This window comes from Pan paniscus, chromosome 6 (assembly GCF_029289425.2).
Source record: "Pan paniscus chromosome 6, NHGRI_mPanPan1-v2.0_pri, whole genome shotgun sequence".
NCBI classification, from domain to species: domain Eukaryota; kingdom Metazoa; phylum Chordata; class Mammalia; order Primates; family Hominidae; genus Pan; species Pan paniscus.
In genome coordinates, this window is record NC_073255.2 from 192,120,732 (window position 1) to 192,147,612 (window position 26,881).

At 40.9% G+C, this 26,881-nt stretch overlaps 1 protein-coding gene across 8 annotated transcripts in view; it reads left to right on the top strand.

Annotated features, from left to right (window-relative positions):
* The window catches only part of RBM33 (RNA binding motif protein 33), a 137,001-nt gene that overhangs the window by 50,271 nt on the left and 59,849 nt on the right, over positions 1–26,881 (top strand). For 4 of the 8 annotated variants that reach the window (XM_055115555.2, XM_008969425.5, XM_008969421.4 and 1 more), the window contains 4 exons: positions 5,921–6,092; positions 12,019–12,227; positions 16,279–16,564; positions 23,534–23,592. In XM_055115555.2, coding sequence (XP_054971530.1) covers positions 5,921–6,092; positions 12,019–12,227; positions 16,279–16,564; positions 23,534–23,592 — 726 coding nt within the window. The remainder of the gene's footprint in view (positions 1–5,920; positions 6,093–12,018; positions 12,228–16,278; positions 16,565–23,533; positions 23,593–26,881) is intronic. The other 4 variants (XM_003816348.6, XM_008969426.5, XM_008969424.5 and 1 more) reach the window with 1 other exon arrangement.

The window sequence follows — 26,881 nt, forward strand, 5'->3', positions numbered from 1 at the left end:
AAAGTGGGTTGTCTTTTTATTTGTTTCTATATATGCTATATATATATATCCTATGTATTTTTCATAGGATATGCTGTCTATGCATGTATTTTCTACATGTATCTTCTCTATGGAGAATATGTATGCATACATACTGCATATATTCTAGATAGAGATAGTTGTCTGTATATTCTGGGTATCATTCCATTGGCAGATAATTACATATTACATATTTGTATTATAAATACTTTCTCTGAGTTTGTGGCTTGTGTTTTCATTTTCTTTTTTTTTTTTTTTTTTTTTTTTTTGAGACGGAGTCTCGCTCTGTCGCCCAGGCTGGAGTGCAGTGGCGCGATCTCGGCTCACTGCAAGCTCCGCCTCCCGGGTTCACGCCATTCTCCTGCCTCAGCCTCCCGAGTAGCTGGGACTACAGGCGCCCGCTACCACGCCCGGCTAATTTTTTGTATTTTTTTAGTAGAGACGGGGTTTCACCGTGTTAGCCAGGATGGTCTCGATCTCCTGACCTTGTGATCCGCCCGCCTCGGCCTCCCAAAGTGCTGGGATTACAGGCGTGAGCCACCGCGCCCGGCCTGTGTTTTCATTTTCTTTTTTTCTTTGAGACAGTCTCTCACTCTGGCGCCCAGGCTGGAGTGCAGTGGCATGATCTCGGCTCACTGCACCCTCTGCCTCCTGGGTTCATGTGATTCTCCTGCCTCAGCCTCCTGAGTAGCTGGGATTACAGGCACGTACCACCACACCTGGCTAATTTTTTATATTTTTGGTAGAGACAGGGATTCACCACGTTGGCCAAGCTGGTCTTGAACTCCTGACCTCAAGTGATCTGCCCGCCTTGGCCTCCCAAAGTGCCGGGATTACAGGCGTGAGCTATCATGCCTGGCCTCATTTTCTTAAATGTGTCTTTTCATGAGCAGAAAATTTTAATTTTGTTGAAGTATGAAGAATTTTGTGACCTAAGAAATCTTTGTTTACTCCAAAGTTATTATCTTGTTTTCTTCTGGACACTTTACAGTATTAATTTTAGTTAAGATTATGATCTATCTCAATATGTGCGTGTGTGTGTGTGTGTGTGTGTGTGTGTGTGTGTGTGTGTGGTATGAGATTCCGTTTTTTCCATACGTTTTTCTAATTGTTCACCACTATTTGTTGTAATGACTTTCCTTTCCCTTTGGAGTGCCACAGTGCTTGTCCTGACAATAAAATTAGGTTTTAGTCTCTTTCTGGTTCTCTTTTCTGTTGTTTCTGTTGTTTTTGTATCCCTATATCAGTACTATACAGTCTCGATTACTGTAACATGAAAGCATGTTGTGTAAATCCACTAATTTTATTCTTCCTTTAATTATTTTGGCTATTCATGGTCCTTTGAATTTCTGTATAAATTGTGGAATGGACTTGTGAATAACTACTTAAAAGTCTGGTTAGGATTTTGATAGAGAATGGATAGTGTTTTTAAATCATATTGGGAGACACTAACATCTTAATAATCATATTGCCTGTTAATAATGACAGTTTTAAAATTCTTCCTTTTCAATCTATATCCACTTCTTTCTTTCTTTTGTATCATTGACCTCCGGTACTCTGTGACTACAAACATTCAGGACAGACATTCTTGCCTGTTCCTGATGTTAGGGGGAAAATGTTTATTTCATCATTAAGTATGCTAGCTGTACGTTTTTATATCAGATTGAAGAAGGTCTTTTCTATTTTGAGTTTGCTGGGATTTTCTTAAAAATCAGAAATGGGTATTGAATTTTGTTGATGCTTCTTTTTTGCATCTATTGAGATAATTATATGGCTTTTATTCCTTATTGTGAATTAAATTAACTTAAAAAAATGATGAACCATGTTCCAGATTTTATTTCCATTTGACTGGTTTTTCTCTTCATGGCCTCTCACTGGTCTAGGACCCAAGCCACATAACCCATCGTTGTCTCTCCATTCCCCTTTATTGTGTGACAGTTTCTTAGTGTTTCCCTGTATTTCATGACCTTGACAGCTTTAGGAAGTGCTGGCTGAGTATCCTGTACGATGTCTCCCAATCTCAGTTTGTTTGACGCTTTTTTCATGATTAGCTTGAGGTTGTGGATTTTGGAAAGAACACTATGGAACCCTTGTGCTACTGGGCGCGTGACATCCACAACGCCCCTGGCAATGCCCACCTTGGTCATTTGGGTCAGGCAGTGTCTGCCAGTTTTCTTCATTGTAATGTTGCTTTCTCTTTCCTTATTCAGTTCTTTGGAAACAAGTCACTAAGTGTAGGCTACCTTAAGGGGATGGGGTTCTGGGGAGAGGGGAGGAAAGCAACTTAAGCCCCACCGCCTGGAGGAGGAGGAGGAGGAGTATCTCCATAGATTTGGGATTCTTCAGGTAAGATTTGACTGATTTTTGAGTGTTAACCTCATGTTTCTGGATAAACCCCACTTGGTTGTGATGTATTATCCTTTTTATATTTGGTGAGATTCTGTGTACTTTTACTTTTAAAAAAGATTTTGTTTCTGTATTAATGAAGGACACTGGTCTGTAATTCTTTTTCTTCTAATTTTTGCACAGTTTGCTTAGTCTTTCCAACCCATAAATTTTCACTGTTGGTAGAAAGACTTTCATTTTTATTTGATGATGTATCAATAATTCTATCAATAAGCATTAAAAACTTAGTGAGCTTTTTGTAAGCAATGTTTTCTCTTTCGCACTCTCTCTCTCTATATATAGATTTGTGTGTGTGTGTGTGTGTGTGTGTGTGTGTGGTGTATGTGTTTCAGAGAACTACCCATTGTTTCTGTTTAGATTTTGGGATAGAATATTGAATTTTCTTTCAGAACACTGAGATCATAGTTTCATTTCAGAATTAGCTGGAGAACTTCAAAATATATACAAGTCTGAGTATTGTTCCCTCTTTGCTTTTCCAGTTCTTTCTACATTTACGAAATAAAGCCTAAGTGGACCTCTCTGTTTTTTTAAGTACTTTGATGGTGATTTTCATATGCAGTCTGTATTAAGGATTAAAAATAAATCTTTCAGGTTTTCACAATAAATCAGTAACTAAAAATCAAACCTTTGACTATTTTTGTCAATGTCTGTAGTGAAATGAAAGATTTACATGCACATTTAAATGTTTACACAACATAATCTTAGGATAGTTTGATTTTTATATTGTAGCAGCACACTACCCATCAGTGGAATGTAGCTTGTCAATGGCATATACTAGGTAATATTTGTTAAAAATTATACAGAAGGCCAGGCGTGGTGGCTCAGGCCTGTAATCCCAGCACTTTGGGAGGCCGAGGCGGGTAAATCACGAGGTCAGGATTTCGAGACCAGCCTGACCAACATGGTGATACCCCGTCTCTACTAAAAATACAAAAATTAGCCTGGCGTGGTGGTGGACGCCTGTAATCTCAGCTACTCGGGAGGCTGAAGCAGGAGAATTGCTTGAACCTGGGAGGCAGAGGTTGTCGTGAGCTGAGATCGCACCACTGCACTCCAGCCTGGGCAACAGAGCAAGATTCCATCTCAGGGAATAAAAAAATTATACAGGAGGTCAACGTTTTGGCAGACAGGTTAATTTTCTAAACCATATGGTCAAGGGAGATGGATTTTTTAAGCCCCGTATTTAGAATAAGAGGCTGAAGAATTAAGTCTAGCTTAGTGAATGTTGTCAAATGGTCTGCAGTTAAGCAAGTGGTATCAGCCGTGTTTGGTGGTTTGTCAGTTTAGTTTCCCTAATCTTTGATGTAGTTCAAGGATTAACTGAGCCCCAAGATTTGGACCAGAAGTTTGCATTCTAGGATGGTTCCATCACTCAAAAATATTCCTTGTACTATCCTTTTGTGGCCATACCTTTCCTTCTTTCCTAACCACTGGTTACCAGTGTAATTTTGTTCGTTGGAGAATATCATATAAATGGAATCATTGCAGTGTATAACCTTTTGAGATTGACTTGTTTTACTCAGTATAATGATGCCTTTATGGTTTTATCCCTGTTATGTCAATAGGCCATTCCATTTTATTGCGAAGTAGCATTCTGTGGTTTGGATGTACAAGAGTTTATCCATTCATTCATTGAAGGACATTTAAGTGTTTCCAGTTGTAGTGATCCTGAATAGAATAAACATTTTCCTATAGGTCTATTTGAACATAAGGTATCATTTCTCTAGGGTAAATATCTAGGAAGAAACAATTTTCAACTCATCTTTATCCTCTTTAGATTTCTTAGATGGAGATTTGGATGCAGAATAAGCTATATTAATTTCCGTGCTGTCTTGTTTTACATTAAACTTGTTTGGAAAGTCTTTGAACTGTGCTTACAGTTGTTAATAGTTGAATTGAAGATGATTTTGTAGAATCTTTGCTTTGTTGGTAGTGATTTCATTGCCTCCCTTTTGGCCTTGCTACTCTACTCAGTGTAGTCTGTGGACCTGAAATGTTGGCGTCACCTGGGAGCTTGTTAGAAATGCAGAACCCCAGGCCCCACCCTGAATCGGCTGAGTCAGAATCTGCTTTTCAACATGATTCCCACTGATGACTGGGCATTGAATTGGAGAAGTGCTGCTCTAGAGCATCATGGGAGCGGAGAAGAGACGTCCTAAGGAAGCTGGCTTTGGTTCTGTTGGAAAGTGTGGTGCAGCACGTACCTTGCAGGCATCCATTCTAATTTCAAAAACTCAGTAGTACAGAAATAATGGTATCAAACCAGCAAAAATCCTGAGATTTTGGTACTTTAAAATTCTACGGTATGCTGGATGTCAGCATACTGAGTGGGGGTATTTTAATTGTCAGGCTTAAGGTGAAAGTTGTAGTTTACTGTCATCTCCTGCTGTTCAGGCATTTGCGCTCCGGAAGATCTTTTTCCACTGGGAGGATTTATAGTAGAGTGTGCATTTGTAGTTGATCTTTTTACACAGAAAATACTGAAAAAGGCAAGAATATAAAATGATTGTGTCATTGGTTTGTTTTCATTTTTTTCTTGTGCATTTTCTAATAAAGTTCACTGTTACTTCTATTAAGAGTAAATAACATTTACATATTACAAATCATGAGACTAAAGGAGCAAATATATTCTCCTTACATTGATAAAAAGTATCTAAATTAACCTTGCTCTCTGTAGGTACTTATTTTATGTCTAAGAGTGTGTCACAGAGACTGATCTGAGGTGAGAGGTGATTCTTTCACTAGGAACATGAGTGATACTTGGCAGTAAGAATTGTCCACAAAGAAATTACTTTTAATTTGGGCTGGGGTTAGGGAAAATTTTTGTAGGGAATACTGATATAATAAAATTTCAGATAAAAGCTGGTTTTAGTGTGACGACATGACTGAAGAAAAAAAGTTTCTCCTTTTCAGTAGTCTCAGTCAAAGATAGTGATAAATTAACTCTAGACAGTGAGATTGAAGTAAAAAGGAGTGAGAAATGATGAAAGGATTTTGGAGGCTACATCAGTACAACGGCACATTTGGACTGCTTGTCTGGCAGTGAAGGGGAAGGTAGGTGGGGTCAGAGTTATAAAATGTTGAGCTTTTAAGTTACAATAAACTCATAGAACTTTAGTGTTAGTTTAATTAATACATTGAATTTCACTATGATCTGTATTAAACTCAAAGCAATAAGTCCAGCAGGAATTTTTGGAATTTGTTTATTTTCAGACGTGTAAGCAGCAATGATGTGTAGGACTTTGTCTATTAATTGCAAGCAAGAATTTGACCTTTTTTTTTTTTTTTTTTTTTTTTTTGAACATTAACTGTTAATGTTGAAGGTTATTTTCTCCTGGAGTCAGCTTAGGATTTCATGTGGCCTTTTAACAGGGCATTTTGCAGTATTTTTTACATCTTAAATATAAACAATTAAATATTTTAGCATTCTTTAATATTTAATTCAAAAGAATATGAACTTACTGTCCTTTTTTTGCCTTGTGTGTCTGCAATATAGGGAGGTATGGAAACATTGGAACTTCAAAAGGACATCAAAGAAGAATCAGATGAAGAAGAAGAAGATGATGAAGAATCTGGACGATTACGTTTCAAAACTGAAAGGAAAGAAGGAACAATTATTAGGCTCTCAGATGTAACTAGAGAGAGAAGGAACATTCCAGAAACTTTGGGTAACTTTTTTGCCTGTCTCCCATCCTCCTTCACTCTCATTTCAACTTCCTCCATAGTATTGCTGTAATTAATCAAAGTAGGCAAAGAAGGTTGACTAGGTAATTGCGGCTGCTGTCCGGAGAGTGGGCTGGACTTTGGAGTGAGTGCTGTTTATGGTACTGTAAAACTCATTCTTTAAAATCATTGCTGTTTATGGATTTAAAATGCTTGAATAAAATGTTTAAGATAATTAAAAAAAATTTTTTTTTTTTGAGTCAGTGGCCTAGAGCTGCTCTTGTACCTACTGTGGTTCCTGGCTGGTCTTGAAAAGGTGGCATGGGGATGGTAGCTATGGGGCCAGGTTGACCCTTCCCAAGACCCTGAGGTTGTCAGGGCGAATTCTGGACAAGACTGGTTTATATTTTGTACCTTTTAGTGTCTTCATAGCTATCTTTTTTTGTGTTTTCTGCAGTTCCTCTGACTTTAATGAGACAAGTTGACTCATTTATAGAAATAATCACTCTGAGCAAAGCTTGCTGTGTGGAAGGTCTACTACAGACTGCTGCTGATTCACGGAGATTTTTAATAGCGACCCTACCCCTCATTATACAGTGTTTTTCAATGTCCACTGCAAGGAATAAAGCAGTGATTCCAAATTTGAGTGAGCGTTAGAATCTCAGAGGACTTGTTAAAACACAGATTTTGGGACCTACTCCCAGCTTCTCTGATTGATTAGATATAGGGTAGAGCCCAAAAAAGTTGTATTTTTTTTGTTTTGTTTTTGAGACAGAGTCTCGCTTTGTTGCCTAAGCTGGAGTGCAGTAGCACAATCTTGGCTCACAGCAACCACCGCCTCCCAGGTTCAACTGAGTCTTCTGCTTCAGCCTCCCGAGTAGCTGGGTCTACAGGTGCGTGCCACCACGCCCGGCTAGTTTTTGTATTTTTAGTAGAGACGGGGTTTTACCATATTGTCCAGGCTGGTCTTGAACTCCTGACCTCATGATCCACCCGCCTCGGCCTCCGTAAGCGCTGGGATTACAGGCGTGAGCCACCGCTCTTGGCCTAGAAAGTTGTATTTCTAATGAGTTCCCACGCAATGCTGCTCCTGCACTGGTGCTTCCAGAACCACTGGGATATTGTCCTTCCAAGGAGGAGGGCAGGCAGGAGGGCGGGAGGACACAGGGGCTCTGCCTGCCATCTGGTCTTGGTCTAGATAAGAATCAAGACTTCCTTTCATGATTAATTACTTTTTAAAACCATTATTCATAGTCTTTTTTTTGTCCAAAACATGAGCCTGTATCTTTAAGTAGCAGATACGAATTCTGTGGGAGGACACTAAGCTTCAAAGATGCACAAGTTAGCAGTAGTCAACCAATATTATCTTAATTTACTAGGCAAGATTGTTCAGAGAGATTCTTCTAGAATCTTTGTTCTCTTTTTCTTTGTGGTCTAGTTTACTACTACTCCATCTTGTGGCCCAAGATTTCCCTAGACTTTTTTCAAGTTATGATATGAAGTTGCCAGTTGAGCTGAAGCAGATTTCTTAGAAGCATCTTTAATTTCTAAGAAATAGAGTCTGGCATTGGCCTTAGGTGAAAGATGGAGCGAAGGTCTTAAAACAGAAGGATGGGAATAAACAAAATACATCAACAGGAGGAATTGGTAATATCACAGAACAGTCTACTTGAGCAGAGACATGTCAGTCTTGGCTTGGGATGAGATGGACAAAGGAAAGCTCTCCATACCTGGCAGAATACTAAGGAATTCTAAGGGCAACCCACAGCCACCACCTGGAAGGCATAAAGCTTCCTGAACTGGGGAGGGATGGAGGAAGAGAAGGATTAGTCATCACTACTGCTTCTTTTGTTGGGTCTTGTTATCTGGGCTGTGGCTTTGATTACATACATTTAAAACATGATGTATAAAAGCATAGTCACTGAGAACTCCCCAGGTAGCTACAAGTTCGAAGACTATTAATTCACTTGCTAGACAACATTACAAATGGGGGCCTTTCCCCAACTCTGTAGTCTGCTCCCTGTGGGCCGGCTGTGGATTTCATGGCTCGTCTTCCCTCTTCTGTACCACCCTGCCCTGATTTGTGGTGCCTCTCTGCCTTTCCCACCTCCCTGGTTTCCAGCTGCGTCATCTCATCCCTGTTCATTGTCCCTCCACCCAACCACTAGTAACATCCTTGTTCTGCAGTGATGGCCAGCTTGCATGTGTGCTTAGTGTCTGTTTCAGTCCTGCATCTCCTTCTTCTCAGGACTTTTCCCTCATTTTGTTCTTTCCAAGGTCATTGACAATTTTGTGTATTTAAATAACTTGTATTAAATCTGTTTTGCTTTTTAAGGCATCTGGAAACTTTGTGTTCATGTAATTCTGGGACAAGAAGCTGGAAAGGTTGGTTTGTGGTGGGCAAGTCCTCTCCTTGGAATTATGGGGGAAGAGTATGAGACCCTTAGAGGCAGAGTAGCTATAAACATATACAGCTTGACTAGTGACCATTCTCGGAAACAATAAAAAAGCACTTAACTGCATTTGTGTAGAATGTGGTTGTTTGGCAAGATGATAGGGCAGGTGAAACCATAGTTAAAAGTGCCTTTTTCTGTTCCGTATTACTTAAGAAAGCTTGGTGCTTGGAAACATGAGTTTCAGATAACTGTAAAGTTAGGATTTTTCCCAACACAAAGGAGGATTTTTCTGTCCGTCAAAAGATTGGTTTCCTAAAACAGTGAATTCTGTTGTTACCTTCAGCACCTCCCCCCAAACAAAAGATGAATTTTACATCTGAGGAAATATATATTGAAAAAGAGATAATGCCTCAGTATTTGGTAAACTAGACATTTGAATACATTTTTACACATCAGTTTATTTGTGTGCTCCTAGAGATCAAAATAAAAAAACCTGAACAGTCTCAGGTTCTGTGTAGAAATAATTATTTGATTGTGTAAAGCTGTTTGCCTACTCTGTAATGGGATTAAAATATCTTGCCACCAGAGTACCTGTTGTCTTATATGAGGTGTACTTTTTTTTTTGTTTTCGCTGATATCATTGTTAGTGTTGAGAACACTTCATTCTTTAAAAGGGAGAATCAAATGATGCACTGGTATCCCCAATTTCTGACTCTAAAAGTTTACATGTGAAACGAGTTCTCTTCCCATCTAGGAGGGAGTTTTGGTTACTTTTAGTCTTTTTTCACATTCACATCTCTGTGAAAAACATTCATATATATGACAGCCTCAGCAGTTAAGGAGCAGTTTTATGCACAGTTGTTGATTGGTATTTTGAATGCAGGTTGGATTAGAAGTAGAATTCTGGGCTTTCATCTAGGTTAAGATCTTAATTGACTAGCTTTTTTTTGCTCTATCAGGATTGTGGAAATTAAACCTTACAGAAAAAGATTTGAGTGACAGTGTTCTCAGTTTTCCCAAGGACGGTACAGAACTACATACCTAGGAAATAAATTAATTCATTACATACAGAGGATGTCGTAGGGTGTAAGTGCTGAACTCCCTCCTGGAGCTCAGTTGAGCCGGGCTACAGAGTAGGCATGTGTAAGGAATGGTTCACTGTGAAAATGCCTACTCTGTCCCTCAATTGCCAGACACTGACCACTGTCCCTCAATTGCCAGTCCTGCAAGTTGAGAGCTCTCTTTTTGTCTAGGAGGTGGCCCTTGGATTGCCTTAGAAAGCAATGTAAGCCATAAATGAAAGACTGCATTTATTTTAGTTAGAAAGACTGCATTTATTTTTAATTCATTATCTGTGAGTAGCTTCCAGATTATTTTATTCCGAGTTTCATTGGCACGTGTTACATGTTGTTTTTTATTTCTGTAGCCTAAAGAACCTGCTTGTACACCCACAGAATATTCTCTTGAAATAATATCATTAATTTCAGAGGATCTGTGGGAAAGAGATTTCTCGGTAGTAACAAACAATTCAGAATTGCTAATGCCAGCAATAGCTCACTGTTCAAGGGTTTATACTTAATGGTCCTTGTATTTGCAGGGCCTTTAAAATTTTCTTGATTCAGTTGTCTTTTAAAAAAATGTCAGACTGTCATTTGTTATTTTTATTTTGCCAAACAAATTGTGTATTCTATATGTATTTCAACTATTATAAAATTATTTGCATGCAAATATATTTTTCTTAACATTTTAGAAAGGGACAGTGCAGTGTAAAACTTTGTTACATTGAGGTATGTATCTCTTTAGAATCTGGACATAGTTCAGAAAACACTTAAAGGGAAATTAACATTTCAGTTGAAGTTACAAATGTAATTTCCATCCTGTCATATTTTGGTGACCTTTTGTGACAGCTTGTCTCAATTGGAGGAAAGCATTTTTACTTGCTGATTAAAGATGTCATTTGAAACCATTTTATTACTGAGGATAGTGAAATTAATCTTGACACTCAGAACCACTAGAAAAATAATTGCTGATTCACTGCATAAAATGTGTGTGTGAACTAATCATGTAGTCAAGATTAGAATAAAAGTCTATGCAGGTTAAGAAGAGATTAAATTTTCTTTCAAATGGGGTCTAGTTTTATTTGAAGGAGAGAGGGGTACCATATAAACAATTTCAAGAAAAATGTGACTTAGAGATTTTGGAGGAGTTTGGAGATGATGTTGGGATCCAAGGTAGAAGGTAGACTCTGGTAATATTGAAAGCTTACCCTTGGCTGGGGAAGAAGGCAGGAGAAGGTGTCTTGGTATAATATACTCAGTGACATTTTTAGAAAATGTGGTGTAAGATCTGTTGTCCCAATTTAGCTAGTGTTGTAAAAGGACCATATGTGGCTAAATCATTTTCGTTTCCCTTTAGGAACCTAGAAGAATGTGCCATCTGAAGTTTCTTAGGGCCAGTGCCCATATTTTCTGTATCCCTAAAGCATTGGGCAGAGCAGTGAGCAGCTGCTGGACACTCCACACGTGTTTGCATGAGTGTTTTCTCATGTATCTTTGCTCTCATTTGATTTGGCTTCTCTATCAGTGTGCATGCATATGAGAAGGCTTCACAGTAAAGTGTTAAGAAAATAAATACAAAAAATTGAAATGATATGTATTAAATTGAGTTTTTTATTCTTTATGAAATCACCTTGACTTCGGAGTGAGTTCATTAATAGTTTTGTTTTTAGGTGAGAATGATCAGGAATTTGTGTTCTTGCATCTATGTGCCATCGCATGCTGTTAATAGCTCTACTGGCTTCAGTAAGAAAATCATACTGCTGTAGGACTGGTAGAACTTCTGAGTGATGTCATGCACCATCAGTAAAAGGTGTGACTGCAGGCTGGGCGCGGTGGCTCACGCCTGTAATCCTAGCACTTTGGGAGGCTGAGGCGGATGGATTGCCTGAACTCGGGAGTTCGGGACCAGCCTGGGCAACATGGTGAAACCCCGTCTCTATTAAAATGCAAAAAAATTAGCCGGCGTGGCGGTGTGCACCTGTGTAGTCCCAGCTACTTGGGAGGCTGAGGCAGGAGAATTGCTTGAACCTGGGAGGTGGAGGTTGCAGCGAGCAGAGATCACGCCACTGTGCTCTAGCCAGGGCAACAAAGTGAGACTCTGTCTCGGCGGGGGGGGTGGGGAAGATGTGACTGCAAAATGCCTTGTAGTGTGAGGGCAGTGGCTACCTTTCACTTCAGCTTCTTTTTAGCCTCAGTCAGCACATATCAGTGGTCTCAAATGAAAATAATTTAAAATTTATTGTTAACACTTGCATTGTGTCATAAAGGAAAGCCTGTTCTTATTTATCGGATCTCACTAGTGGGTTGTGTGTGTTGCTGGTTGTATCGTACTTGCCGCTGCTAGTTGGGTGTTTACTGCGGGTGAAGCACATGCTGTGGCAGAGTTTCATTGTCACATCATTCTTTCCTGTTCTCTCCCTAGACCTCCAGTTTGGGCTCTCGGAAAGTAACTAACACATACACATTTTTTCACATAGAGCTTTCAGCAGAGGCCAAGGCAGCATTGCTTGAATTTGAAGAAAGGGAGCGACAGCATAAACAAGGACGCTACAGCTCCAGGCGGGGAGGACGGCGAGGAGGTCCACTGATGTGTCGTGGTGTGGGGGACCAGAGGAGAGAGAGCACCGAGAGGGGCAGGATGAAGGACCACAGACCTGCGCTGCTTCCTACACAGCCTCCTGTCGTGGTAACTTCAGATTTTCTTGTAGTAGCCCTAGAACTTTAGAACAAATGGCAGTAAGCTTTTGTGGGTATCCTAGTGTACATTTCTCTCTTCTTAGTCTGAAATGAAAGGTTAGTAGCAGGGGTAATGGCTGAAGTTTCTGCTTTATAGTCTCATGTGATGTTGCATATAGTCTTAGAAATTCAGCACTCCAGTCATCTGGTAGTAAGAAATCATCCTGTACCACAGATACTTCCAGAGGAGGAATTAATGAGCGACCTGATGCCCTAAGATGACATAAGCTGTTGGACCTTGCTACCTAAAGCCTCTAGAGAGGTATTTCTGAGTGCATTACATTTGAAAGATGTTGTTACAGATAGAATTTAGGCAGAAGTTGTTTATTTTATAAAAATATCTTTACCTTTTTACTGTTTACCATAGATTTTTTTCCTTAAATAGCAGTTTCTCAGAATTATTACCGTGTCCTCCATACAAAGCTTTCATAGTCTGTAGTTTAGGAATAAATCATGTACCTGTAATTTCAATTAGAATTTCGTTTGTATTTCAGAGATGGCACATCTCAGAAACAAAGACAGAAATTATTGATTTTTTTGTTCTTTTTTTGTTTTTGATACAGAGTCTCCCTCTGTTGCCCAGGCTGGAGTGCAGTGGCATGATCTTGGCTTACTGCAACCTACACCTCCTGGGTTCAAGCGATTCTCCTGCCTCAATCTCTTTAGTAGCTGGGATTACGGGCGCTTACCACCACACCCAGTTAATTTTAAAAATATTTTTAGTAGAGACTGGGTTTCACCATGTTGGCCAGGGTGGTCTCGAACTCCTGACCTCAAATGATCCATCTGCCTCGGCCTCCCAGAGTGCTGGGATTATAGGCGTGAGCCACTGGGCCCAACCTATTCTTTCATTTAAGTTTTAGGGATTGTATGGCTTTTTACTTAGAAGTCAGTCTTCAAGGAAAACTTTACTTAATACAAATATGTGTCCACCGTGTCTACCACATGCCGTTTTTACATTTTTATCTGAATTTAGAGAAAACGACATTTCACTTCTGTTGAAATGTTATATTTCAGGAGCCATTCATTTGAGAAATAATAAAGTAGAAGAGAGAATTTTTGCTTTAGCATGAGAATTCCAACTCTGATGTGTAAAGGGAGAGGAGTAGGTAGGCATACGCAATTTGATAATACGAGGAACTGCTGTTTGCTTATACAGCTGTTTTGTTTTTGAGCATCTCTAACAGCAGAAAGGCTGGATTTACAGTTTGTCTTTTTTCCCTTTGTTGCTCCCTGTCTCCGCCGCAAACCTCCACTGGCCATATGTTGAATAGCCATTTTCATTATTTTGGCCTCTTTCGGGGCCAAACAACTCTCATACGAGGCCAGTGTTTACGTAATTGTGTCTCTGATCCTGGAAAAGTTGTTCAACTCTGTTTTCTTACCCACAAAGAAGGGAAGAGCACGTATCTCTCACCTGCCTCCTTAGAGAGGCTGAACTGAGATGGCGTGAATGCTTTTAGAAATGTCACGGACATTCAGTTGTCCTCAATCCTGATGGTGACATTGTATCTCTGGATTGTAATGTGACTGATTTGGACTGTTGGAGCCTACTGTGTACTAGGAGTAAACTAGACAGCCGCCCTAAGACTGACACAGCTTTGTAAGCAATAGTCTCATCTTTGCTAATCAGTGATGAGATCAGGGCTGTGGTATCCTCCGCTCCAACTGCGTTCTGTTACATCATAAGCTTTCTCCATCCTATTCACTCCCCATCCCAGAGCTATTTTGTCTCTTTGAGTCTTGACCCCCAAAGTTTTGGAAAGAATATTTTTGGCTCATGTCTCTGCTTGTACCCATTTTCTCCTTGGTTGGCTCTTTGCTGCCTGGATTCCGTTCTGTTCCCTGTCCTGAATGGTACCCTCAGAGATGCCACCTGACCCCTTGTCCTGTTGGACCACACTCTGGGGCCTTGGGCATCACACGGCCTCTTTGTCTTGAGCAGCTTTTTTTTGGGCTTATGAGATTTTGGATGTACTCTCTTACCTTCTAGAACGGTTTCTTCTTTCTCCCTTTTGACCTTCCTTTTTATTTTCAAATTACACTTTTATTTTTAATTGCATATATTTATGAGGTACAGTGCACTGTTACAGTATGTATATGTTGTGGATGGATTATAAAAAGCTAATTAACACTGGCATCCCCTTAAATACTTCCTGGTTTTTGGTATTGAGCATTGAAAATCTCTTTGAACAGTTTTGAAATGCCTTTTCTTTAACTGCATTTTTCTTCAGGTTTTGTTCTAGTCCTCCTTTTCCTCAGTGGTCTCCCCAGCACTGTTCCTCTTGCTGTCACCTACTGTTTCTCAGTGAGTCTTAGTCTCTAGCCTAACCTCTTTCCAGCTCCATTTTCTCCGTCTCCCAACTGTCCCTGTACCTCTCCAGACACATGTTTCACAGGCCCTGAATGTCACTTGTTTAATCAAACAAACATGATCTTTCCCTCAGAACTCTGTGGTCTTGAATTAATGACCATGTATTGTGGTCACTCTCAGTTCAATTAAAATTTAACTTGGGTGTCCCTGTGTCTGTTAGTGTGCTGTCTGTGGGATACAATGGTGAGTAAGATAGACAAGATCCCCACTCTCATGGGCAAATGTGCACAGATGTGATGAGTTAAGGAGGGGGAACATACTGCATTCTGGGAGCATGTGTGCTAGTGGATGTGAGCTGGTACCAGAATCTTTTGAAACGTCTTCCGTGAGGAAGGATAGGTGGGCCAAAGCCATTCACAGATTAGTTTTAGAATTCTACTCATTGTTCCTCTGAGATGTCTTCTTGCTCTTTGTCAGACTATGGCTTTTCCTTTGATTCATCTCTCGCCATTGCCTATTAGATGGTCTCCTTCCGTCTTCTTTACCCTCGTTCATCTCACACTGCTGTGAATGATCATTTTCCTACCAAAGAGATCATTCGTGATCCCTTATTATACGTGTTGTCTCTGTGGCATAGTAATGGATCATTTACTTGGAATTCAGAAGCCCTCCGTAATTTGGCATCATCTCAGGGAAAATGCTTGTTAAATTAGACAACTGAATAAGTAGTGGTCTACTGCTCATTAGCTGTGTCGTCAGTTTGGTTAGTGATTAAAAGCAAAACCTGTGGAATCAGATGGCCTGAATTCCAGTTCCAGCTTTTCTGCTTTCCAGCTACTTGATCTTGTAAAAGGAGGTCAATAAATAGGACCTACTTTATAGGATTGTGGGGAGCTAGGTCAGCTGACTTTCTCTACTGACCGTATAGTAGGAACTTAAAATGTGGGGAAGATTTAGTCCACAGCAGCTGTTGCAGTTGTTGATTTCTTCCTCTCTAGTGACTGATAAAATAACCACCCTCGAATTGAGATCTCTGATCACTTTGAGTGTGTAATTTTCTTACCTTCTTTGCTGCCTTCTTCCCTGGTCTCCTGGTTTTACTAAGCAGGTGGGTCTGTGCTGCTTCTGCTTTTTTCTGGGTATCTGTCCCTCACTCTGCCTTGCACCTCTCTCTTCTTCATCACCGAGTTCAGGTGTCACCCTCTCAGAGAAGCTCCCTCCCAGCCTCTCCTGGAGGCTCTTTGTGGCCCTGTCCTGTTCTCAGGCCTCAGTTCCGGAGCAGGGTAACTGGTGCACATCTCCTGCCTTGCTCCAGAGTTCCTGGAGGGGGACGCAGGGCTGCGACAGGGAGGGCTGTGGCAGCTGCTCTTCTGTCCCTGGCACAGGGCTTTGCTCAGTGTGGGCAGTTCAATTCCCTGAACTGAATTTTTTTTTTTTTTCCAAAATTCACACTGGGTGCTTTGGGGCTGTTTTCCCTCTTGCGTGGGGATTGACTCAATTGTGAGACTGTAGCCCTCATTGTGAAGAAGTAGAGAAGCTTCTTTATCCTGCTGTTTTGATACAAGTTGTTACTACAGACTTCTTACATTGTAACTTAAAAAATGCAATCAGTGTAAATTTGTAACACATCAGCATTCTTTTAAATGTTGATTTCGGTGAACTTTTGTTTTTTTTTTGTGATTTGTAGACTCATTCTCCAAGGTTAATTCCTCCTCCACAGCCCCAGGCTCCCCCTCCACCGCCACCGCCGCCTCAGCAGCAGCCGATCAGAAGCCTGTTCCAGCCTCAGCCGCTGCAGCCGCTGCTTCCGGTGCAGCACCCGCACCACCCATCCCCGCCTCAGGGAATGCACATGCCTCCCCAGCTAGAGACCCCAAGGATGATGATGACCCCGCCACCCGTGACTCCACAGCAGCCCAAGAACATACACATCAACCCGCACTTCAAAGGGACGGTGGTCACGCCTGTTCAAGGTCTGTGTTTCCTTTTACTATTGTAAAGCATAGATGGCCCCAGCTTCCAATGGTTTGACTTAGGATTTTTCCACTGACGCGTTTTTGACTTTGTGAGTGTGTGAAAGCAGTATGCGTTCAGAAGAAATCATAGTTCGAATGTTGAGATTTGATCTCTCCTGGGGTAGCAACATGCATCCCAAAACTCCCTCGAAGCTGGGCAGGGGGAGCTGTGGTTCCCAGCCCCGATGATTTTGCCAACTGTGCAATGATGTGAGTGTTCTGAGCTGAAGGTAGGTGAGGCTAAGCTATGATGTTTCATTGGTTGGACATATTAAATGCATTTTGACTAAGGGTCTTTTCCACTAACGATAGCCTTTTTGGGATGTAACCCCATCCTATGTTGAGGAGCATCTGTTATGTTATAGATTACTGCGCATCTGAAGGCATTTATTAGTTTATTGCACTGAAGCCGTCTCTGTGGCAAAATAGTGTTCACATTCAAATTTGTAAGATTGAGTTTTCCTTGGCTCTTCCCCGTTCATTTAGATTTTAGTTTGATGGGTCAAGTGTATTTCTTTAAAAATGTGTATCTCTTATTGTATAATTGAGTGGAAAGTGCTGAGAGTACAGTCTGAATGCAAAGAATACACTGGAGACAGCTATTGGAATGCCTGAACCGTGACACTTTGTAAGTCTCCTGGTGAGGATGTTTGCAGTGGTGAGTGTCCCTCTTTGGTTCCAGGCAGCATGCCCCCCTTCAATTCCAGTGTCAGCTGGTGGAGAGGGGACACATCCATCTTTTAGTTGTTGTAATCAAATAAATACAGATCTGATTATTACTGAAACATGTTCCTTAAGCTAGGAAACGGTTTTCGAGCAGTTTATACGATTTAACTTCATGTACCTGTGAACACACACATTTATTGAGCTACTACTCTATTTTTGGCATTTGAGTTATATTGACGAACAAACCAGACAAAGCTTTCTTCAACCATGATATTGCTTTCTATCAGACAGTCTTATTATTGTTTATTAGCAGTAAACGTAAGTATTTTATGTGGCATGTTAGAAGATGAAAATGAAGTGAGAAATTGAGCAGGATGCGGGGAAGGGATGGGTTGTATCTTAAATGGGGTGATCAGGGTAAACTTCACTGAGCAGGAAAGAGTTGAGGGATATCTGTAAGTTAGCAATGTGGCTCTTCAGAGAAGAAGATTGCAGGCAGAGTGATCAGCAAGTATAAGGGGGCTTCCTCCAGGAGAGACCCTGCCTTGTGTGTTTGAGTAGCCAAAAGGAGACCAGCCTGACTTTTGTGGAGTGATCAAAGCAGAGAAGAAATGCAGAACCTGGGTACCGTGGGGCCGTGGGGCCATCCAGCCATTCTCAGGACTTTGGCAGGGAGTGAAATGGGCAGGGATTAGAGGGGTTTGAGCAGAGGAATGACGTGACCTTGTGTATGTTTTAGAAGGTTCCTCTTGCTGCCGTGTTGAGAGGAGACTGTCGGGTGGCAAGGGTGGAGCTGGTGTCTAGCTAGGAGGTGACAGATGATCCTGGTGCAAACCAGTGTGGTAGCAGGGAGAGTGCAGAGAGCTCAGGGCTGGATGACGTAGGAAGATGGGGCCGATGGGATTTGCTGATGGATTGGATGAGTGTGAGAGGGAGAGAGGAGGTAAGAGTGATGCCCAGGTGACCAGAGCATTTAGAGGGCTGGTCTGGTTGCCATCACCTGAGGTGGGGAGATCAAAAGTTCTGTTTTGGGTGCATTAAATTTGAGATGCCAACTAGCCATGTGAGTGGAGGGGTCTAGTAGGCAGTTGGATGAGAATTCAGTATAGGGGTTTGGGCTCAAAGTACAGGTCAGGAGGTTGTTGGTGAATAGGTGGATTTAGACCCTGCCCTCAAATGAGAGCCCTGGAGGAGGGAGTCTGTGTGTGGGGAGACCAAGGACTGGGACCTAGGGCACTTGACACAGGAGGGGGAGGGGCAGGAGGAGAACCCGTCAGGGAGACCAAGGACTGGGACCCCGGCATTCGACGTGGGAATGGGGGCAGGAGGAGAGCCTGGCAAAGGAGCTGGGAGGGAGGAAGGAGGATGACGGTCGATGGGGAAGGAAGCAGGTGGCCACGGGCTGGCAGGGCTGCTGCCAATGGATCAGTGGGTGTGGCCTGCACTTGGGGCGGGGCTGGTGAGAAGGAGGCACAAGCCTGGCCGAGATGGGGCACGGACTTGAGGCCACTGTATTGACAGACTTTGACTGTGTTTTGCTAAAACAGAAGTTGGATGATAATTGATGGGAGCCAAGTGGGCTTGAGAGAAAGTTTTTTATTCTAAGTTTTTTATTCATTGCACTTACAGAAAAGAGCTAGTTAAGAAGGAGGAAAAACATCATTGATGTAGATGAGAGGAAAAACTTGTCTTGTCCAGGACCACGTGCCAGAGGTGGGCTTGCTGAGAGGGAGGAGCAGGGAGTCCTCCACAGCTGGGGCAGATGGTGAGGCCTGAGCTCAGATGGATGGGCAGGTGGAGGAGTCTCGTGTCAGTTCTTCCTTGGTGGCCTCAGTTTCCTCTGTGGGTAGCAGGGAGCTAGAGTGGGGAGGTAGGAGGGCGTGTTGAAGGTCTGAGGAGAGGCGCTATGGAGCATCCGTTCGTGCTTTGGAAGAGTGGATGTGCGCAGGGATGGATGGGGCTGCTGAGCCCTTGAGGGGTGTGGATTTGAGGTGAGGGCAGTCAGCATGGTTGTGTGTCTCTGTCCAGCTGCGCTCATCTGCGCACACTAGGTGTGGAATAGGCAGGCAATTGGGTTTATGAGGGTCATGGTTTTCACAAAGTAGTAAAGGGAAGGCAGTGCTGATAACGATGGGCTGTGGATCATAAGGTAGATGCCAGGGAGGAGAGGACACCAGGGAGGAGGCTGAGATGGTGAAAAGGAGGTCATTGGAGATCTTTGTAGAGTTGAACGATTGTTTGAATCAGGATCCTAGAGGGAGTGAGATGGAAGGGTGGAATGGTCACCAGGACTGGAGGCAGAGGTGACACGGATCTGAGGCAAGGCACGGCAAGGGCCATCTTTGTGTTTATTCAGACTGGAGCTGAACTCCCTGAGAAATGAGAGGGGCAGTGTGGTGCTGGGGCATGTCAGCTGGTGGCATGAGATGAAAGCTGGGTCTGGAAGCAGCAGTTAGATCAAGAAGGAGCCCTTCTACCTCCAGACCTTTGGCAAGAAGCTGTGGGAGAACAGCTGCCACTCAGAGGGGCCATTAGAGCGAGAAGGTGAAGGAACTCAAGGGTGTGATGGATGCTGCTGATGGGTGGGGAATTTGGGATTCCTAAGGGTGTGGGAGAGAAGTTTCAGAAGTGGAGAGTAGCCTAAGGTAGTAGTTCAAGTGCAGGGGATTGGCCAGTGGCCTAGAGCCTGGGACCCTCCCATACGTGGGTCAGAAGTATTATGAAGTTGTCCTGTGGCCATGGAGCAGGGAACTGTGATGGTGACGGGCTGGCCCAGAGTGTAAGGGAGGGGGGCGCCTCTTGACAGCGTCTGCGGGTCACCACCAGGCCACTGGGCATGGCAGAGAAGCATAAGGTTTTAAAGTACAATTAACTCCTAACCCCTCCTGACCCCATCGCATGTCCCTGTGTTCCCCCAAAGTTTTTCCCACCCTGGTTAGCATCGCTCATCCACACATCCTCTTAGGTGGCCCTGAGCGTCGCTGATTGGTGTGGTGCCTACGTCTCCTGCAGTAGCCGTTGAATGAATGGAGACATGAACACATGCATACTTGAATGGGGAAGGGTGGCTTTCTTTCAAGTAATCCTTTGCATCTTTCCCATAGTGGTTGTCCTGAACTTGGAACTGCTGTCAGTCTAATTTGTTGGAATAATTTTGCTTATGCTAGCATCTGTTATTCTTGTGCATTTCCTTGTAAAATGCCGTGGAAAACTGGCAGCTGGTAATATGTACAGATTTTCTTTAGCTTCACTAAAATAGTCTTAGAAATATAGGGTGGTAAAGCTATCAGGAAGCCCCAAGATATCCTCTATGTATGAAAATGGTGTCCCCTGCAAAAGTCAACAGCCTGGCAAGTGTAGAATGCAGGCCTTGCACCCCAAAGCGCACGTGTGATTTAGCAACTACTCCAAGGTCAGCTTTCTGACAAAAGTTTTTAGACTCAGAACCAGCTAGCTTTTTCTCACCATGAAACCAGGAGCTTTAGTGCCGCATGTCCCTTATCTGTCATTTACCTTTGACCTTCAGAGGTACACTGACACAGGAGAGAAGGACAAAGTGTTCTTGCTAGGTAGATAGGCAACACTTTCGAAGCAGTTGTTTATTCTGTAATAGATGAATGAGCTTAAATAGAAATGCACAGTTCCTCTTGAGAGAGACTGAATATCAAGATGTCTCCTGTAGGTAAAAGATACACAGATTAAACCTTTGATTCTCAGAGCCTTACACAGATGAAAGGTGCTTTTTAAAAAAGCTAGCAATATATATACATCTTCTTCTGATGGCACAAACTTTCTGAGGATGAAGAGTGTTCCATTATAATTTACTTAAAAACAATTTTGATGGAAATTTAACTTGTTTCCAGGTTTTTAGTATTATAATGAATTGAAAACAGTCCATTAAATACATGGGACAAGTTATAAATATTAAACTTCAAATATTCAAGTTGAAGCTTCAGCTAGACTGGTCTCTAACATCACACCTTTTAAATTCTTCGCTGCAGTAGTCGGGCAGCCAGGGCCTGGCAGGGAGAGCCTGCAGACACATGCCTGGGTATTCCCACTGAGGTGGTATCTCTTGGGTGGGCCAGGTGTCTGCACTGTTCCCATGGGGACTGGACTGTCCGCACGCAGCAACCCTTTTTGTCAGCTGTTTTTCCTTTTCTGCTGTTTTTGTTTTTGTTTTTGTTTTAAATAGGGAAAACGCTGGTACTTTGTGCAAATTACCAGCTCATCAGAGGCTTCTGTGTAAGAAATCCATTTATTATAATCAGATTGCTTTCTAGAAATCCCACTTCGCCTTCTTGCTCTCATTCTCCTGGTTAAAGAGGCTTAATGTTTTATCCTTTTATCGTGTTGGAATGTTTTGGTAGATATTGGCATTTAAATTCCAAGTTTCTAAGTGGTACCTATGATCGAGTTAGTGAAGATCTGGGTGTCTTATATTTGTTAACTTGATTATAAAAATCACATCTTTACATTTAATATGTAGTTTTTTTCTTTGTCACCTTCATTATAATCTTCTGAGGTCAGAGATATTCTTGTTTTTTTCTTCCTCCACTTTCTCCAGTCTAGTGTTTCACTTTAGATATGGAATTGATGTAACATCAGCTGTGTAGAATTGAGGGGAGAGTTGGATTCTATTTTATATAAAGTCTTGCAAACTGACCCACTCTAATTTTGAAATTTGGACTCATTAGATTAGTCTGTCAAGGAAGGGATGAACTTCTGCCATTTTTACATTTTATAAAAGTAAGTTTTGTTTCAGTCACACTTTGCATTTGATCAAGCCGTGACACAGGCCATGTATGCTATCACTTGAAATTGAAGTGTGGGAAGTGCGATGTCAATTATAAGGCTTAATGTATGGAATTCCTTGAGTAATCATAGTAAAAAAAAAAGTTTATCATAGCACCCTGTTTTTATAGTGATTCTGATGGACTTTTAAGAGGTATCACCTGTATTTCACATTTAGCAGAAACTTCTTAAATTAAAAAATACGCTTCGTTGTCAATTCCACCTGATGTGTATGAGTTTGCTGGGGCTGCTGTAACAAGCACCGCAAATAGGGTGAGTTAAACAACAGAAACTTATTTTCTCACAGTTCCGGAGGCTGGAAGTCCAAGTTCGAGGTGTGGGCAGGGCAGCTTCCTTCTGAGGCCTCTCTCCTTGCCTTGTCGTTGGCCACCTTCTCCTTGTGTCCTCACGTGGTCCTCCCTCTGTGTGTACTGTCTATGTCTAAATTTCCCTTTCTTAGAAGGACACCAGGGTTGGGTTAGGGCCTAGACCTCATTTGACCTCAATTACCTGTTTTAAAGACCTAATTAGTGGAATCCAGTTACATTCTGAGGTACGGGGGGTTGGGGCTTCAACGGGGGGTTGGGGCTTCAACGTATACATTTGGGGTTGGGTGTGGGGGCGGGGGGAGGGAGGTGCAAACAGTTCAGCCCCACAGTACCTGACAATCTGAGAGCTTCCTAGGTGTATCTGCCAGCACATTTTGCTGTAAGACGTAGCTGCACTTAGATTGTGAGTTTCTTTGAAAATCAAGATCGGTATAGTGCATGGTGAGTTTCAAAGAGCTTAAACACATCTGATTTAGCCTCAAGGTATGAAACTTACATCTAGCTTCTTCTCTATTATGAGATGTCTTTTTAAAAATGATTTGATTCCTTGTTCTGGTGGATTGATGGAAATCCTGCTTGTTTATAAACCAAAGTAAACTAAAAGCCTTGGCATAGGAGATTGTTTAGTGGAAAATTTTTAACAGTTTGTGAGCATTTTCTCCAATTCCTGGGATGTGCTGTTTTCCTTTCTCTGCCTGCCTCACTTCCCTTCCTCCCTGCTCTCTTTCATGGTTCATGAGGATTGAGATTTAAATGTGTATATGAGTGGCACAGGAAAATATAACTGGGATTCGATAACCTGGATTATCTGTATAGGGACAGGAGAAACCAACTAGGTTTTTTATTTTAGAGGAATGCTATCTTCTTTTGTTGCAAAATATTTTAATTCCAAATAATAGTCAACTATTGAGATTTAAACTTCTGCTTGCACTGCTGTGTACTGAAAAGGAAACTTCTGCTTTCCCCTTTTCTTTTATGGAATTGTTAAAAATACTAAATACTTAGCTTAAGTGTAAGCACAATGTAGTATATGTCTGGTACACATAGTATATATTTTATATTAAACTTCATATCTTGTCTTACAGGGGTTTGAGTGTTGAGTAAAGTGTGTCTCTAACACAAGGGGTTTTTCTTGCAGTGCCCTTGCTACCAGTTCCGAGCCAGCCGAGACCTGCCGTGGGACCCCAGAGATTCCCAGTGAGTAGCAGCTGCTCCTTCTCCTTTGATAGGGATGAGCATACATTTACTAAGAAATATTAATATAGCAAGTGCAAGAGGTTCCAGCCAAATATAATTTTAAGGATTTGCAAATATTGACAATAATCTCTGCAATAGAAAATGTTTGTTAAAAGCTTAAGGTCAATGGATTTTTGAGAGTAGAATTAATTTTGTTTAACTGTAAAATTGTTGAATCAGGATCATCAGTGGAATGCCGTTCATCTTAAAGAATATGAATATTGATTTTATTATTGCCTTATGTTAGTGAGAAAGGGCCTTGCTTTATTAGAGAGGTGGGGGGTGTATGTGTGCATGCACGCACAGGCACGTGTGTTTGTGCATGTGTATTGTGTGTGAAATTCTAGGAAATGAAAATGAGAGATCTCTTGTATTTTAAAAGAACCTCTAGGGTCCTAATGAGCCACTCATTTTATATTTTAAAATGAAGGTTTTCACTTGAAAATACCTTTAAAAGAAAGCATATATTCTCTCTCTCTCACTCTCTCTCTTTCACACACACACTGTCATTCACTTATACACACACAGAAATGCACACTTTGCTGTATCTTCAGTAATTTTATCCATTCTTCTAACATGTTTTAGGTAGAAGAAACAAGCCCATTAACTAGTTATATTTGTTTAAATATATACACTTTATTTTATTTGAATTTTTGGTTCAGTGTGTAGTTTGTTCATGGTTTTACTAAACTAGAGAGTACATTTTTTTTTTTAAACAGTGTAGGGGAAAAAATGTACTGACCATAAAATTTTAATGTCATTTATATGTAAAACAGAGGTAGTCTTATTTAGGTTAAATAGTCTGATTTTCAGGGAGTATCTAAATGGCTTATTTAACTGTTTATCTTTGGTACTTCAGTAGATAACATTTATATATGGCATTTAGCAGAAAGGTTAAATGAAGGATGTGAATGTATAATCAGGTGATTATTCAAAAATAACATTATTGGATTTAAGGTTCAGAGTATTTTATAGAAATTTCTTTGACTTGTAGTTATGAATTATGACATGGTTTCTAAAGCTGGTTCTTCCTGATTTCTTTATGTTTAGCTAATGTGTTTCTATAAGTTATTTACCAAGTTCTAAAAATTAGTTGTTTTTAAAACATTAGGTGATATTTATTGGGTATCTACTTGAAGCAGTTGTCTAAAAAGTCAAGTTTTATTAGATCCATTACCCAAGGCTGACATGTATGATTTTAGTCATTGAATACGTTTCTTCTGTGGAGTAGTTTATCTGCTAGTTATTGTAAAGCACTGACAAATACTTTTTGCTTTTTCAGGACTGTGATTATATCTGTGTTAAAATCATTTTTGGATGTGTTTTCACATTTTGTACTACAAGGATAAAATTTGATGTGAAAAGCATTTGCAGTTAAGATATAAACCTAAAGCAATGTAATTTATATTTTTGTAAAAATGTTTACTAATATAAACTTAGAATAGTCAATTGCAATTTTTATTTCATTTTTCAGTTGTGCCAGTATAATTGTTTCTGATGCTAGGAATAAAACCTTAGAATACTTTGCCGCTATTAGAAGAGGCTAATAAAAGAACATTTTTGTGAGAAATTGAACTTGCGTTTCAGTTATATAGTACTCTAAGCATGGTAAATATGTTTCAAGGCAGTTTTGAACAGTTTCTGCGAGGTGTAATGTTCAATTTTTGTTTTTGAGATGGGAAGTATGTGTGGGTGATCAGAAATAGTTGGGCTAGAAATGAGCTGTGTATGTGCATATAGCTTAAGAAGTGTTCTCTTCAGCCCAGGTATTTACCACGATTTAACACGTATCTTCCTTTAAGTCCCAAGTGCTGACGTTACAGTGAACTTGGGGTATAGCGCGTGCGGTGCACTACTTATTTCTCTAATCATTTTCCCTTAGAGAAAATCATGAAATGTGTATTTTTTAAAATACAGTAGCGGTATTGTGTTTTTAAAAAGCCCGCCAGTCTTGTTGGGAAGGAAAATAAACTCTAGGCGATCTCTCGTTTTACTTGTAAGCCAGATCTTCGTTGAGTAAAGTTATCTTTTTCTTTTTTCTACTACTAGATTAAACTTGGTTCCTGTGAATGTAAATGTAATTTTGTGAACATTTAATGAGGATCTACTTTATGTCAAGTGCTCTGCGTAGTGCTGTCTCTAAGCTATCAAATGAACCAAGCATCGTTAAATGAAACCTAACTTATGTCCTTGAAGCTAATTTTCATTTGAGTAAAATTTAAGAATAGTGAAGACAACATTGTTGTGGCTTAGCAAAGCCCTCTGGAGATTTCTTAATGGTGGCTGGAGGTGCTGCAGGCTCTGTCTTGGTTCTTATGGATGGCCGTATGCCCCTCAGTTTCTATCCTGGTGGTTTTCTGTATTTGGGGTTCAATCAGTATTTGTCAAACCGAATTTTGCTTTAAAAACTGACTACACACACGCACACACAAAGTGATGGAACATTGAACTTCAAATTTAGCAGGTGGTCTGTTTGAGTCAGTGTGCTTCTTAGTATGCAGAAATAGATTTGAATTCAGAAATCTGTGTGCCAGTTGTTATGAAATTTGCAATTGAGCAAATCAAGGTTCATTGTAATCTCTCCTTTCCCCAGCTTAAGTACCTTTAAAGGAATTCTCATTGCTCCTAGGATAGGTAACATTCTATCCAAAGCTGTGCTCGTAGTGCATATGTAGCTTCCTCACGTCAGTCATAGTTGTGTGTTTACTCCTATTTGTGTGATATCTGGTGAATGTCTGTGGCTAAACACCCGTGCCAGAGTCCCAGTCATCCTGTGCTCGGTGGTGCACTTAGCCACAGGCCCTGTGCAGAGAGGCGGGAGGGAGCACATAGTTGTCAAATAGACATACCCAGAAACTTAATATAGAGTGACCTTACTGCTTATTAGGAGCCCTTCATAGAATAAGTAATGTAAAGGGGGGGTGTGCATTTTAATTTTTATATTTTTTACTTGTTGTATTCAAGAACGTATGTGAATTTGTATAGCAGAATTATATTACATGCATTTAACTATACAAGAATGCAGCTTCATACCCAATTGACTAAAAGAGTTAAAAAAAAAAAAAGGCAGACAATATGCAAAAGTACCACTAGATTTCCAAATTTTAACGGCTCTATGATACATTTGCTATTTATGCTTAGTTTAGAACGAGTATGTCCAGAAATTTTGCTGAGTTATAATACCTCTAGTTTTTTAAATTAAAAATTACAGAAATTGAGGCACCCAAATGTGAAATACCATTTTTCATAA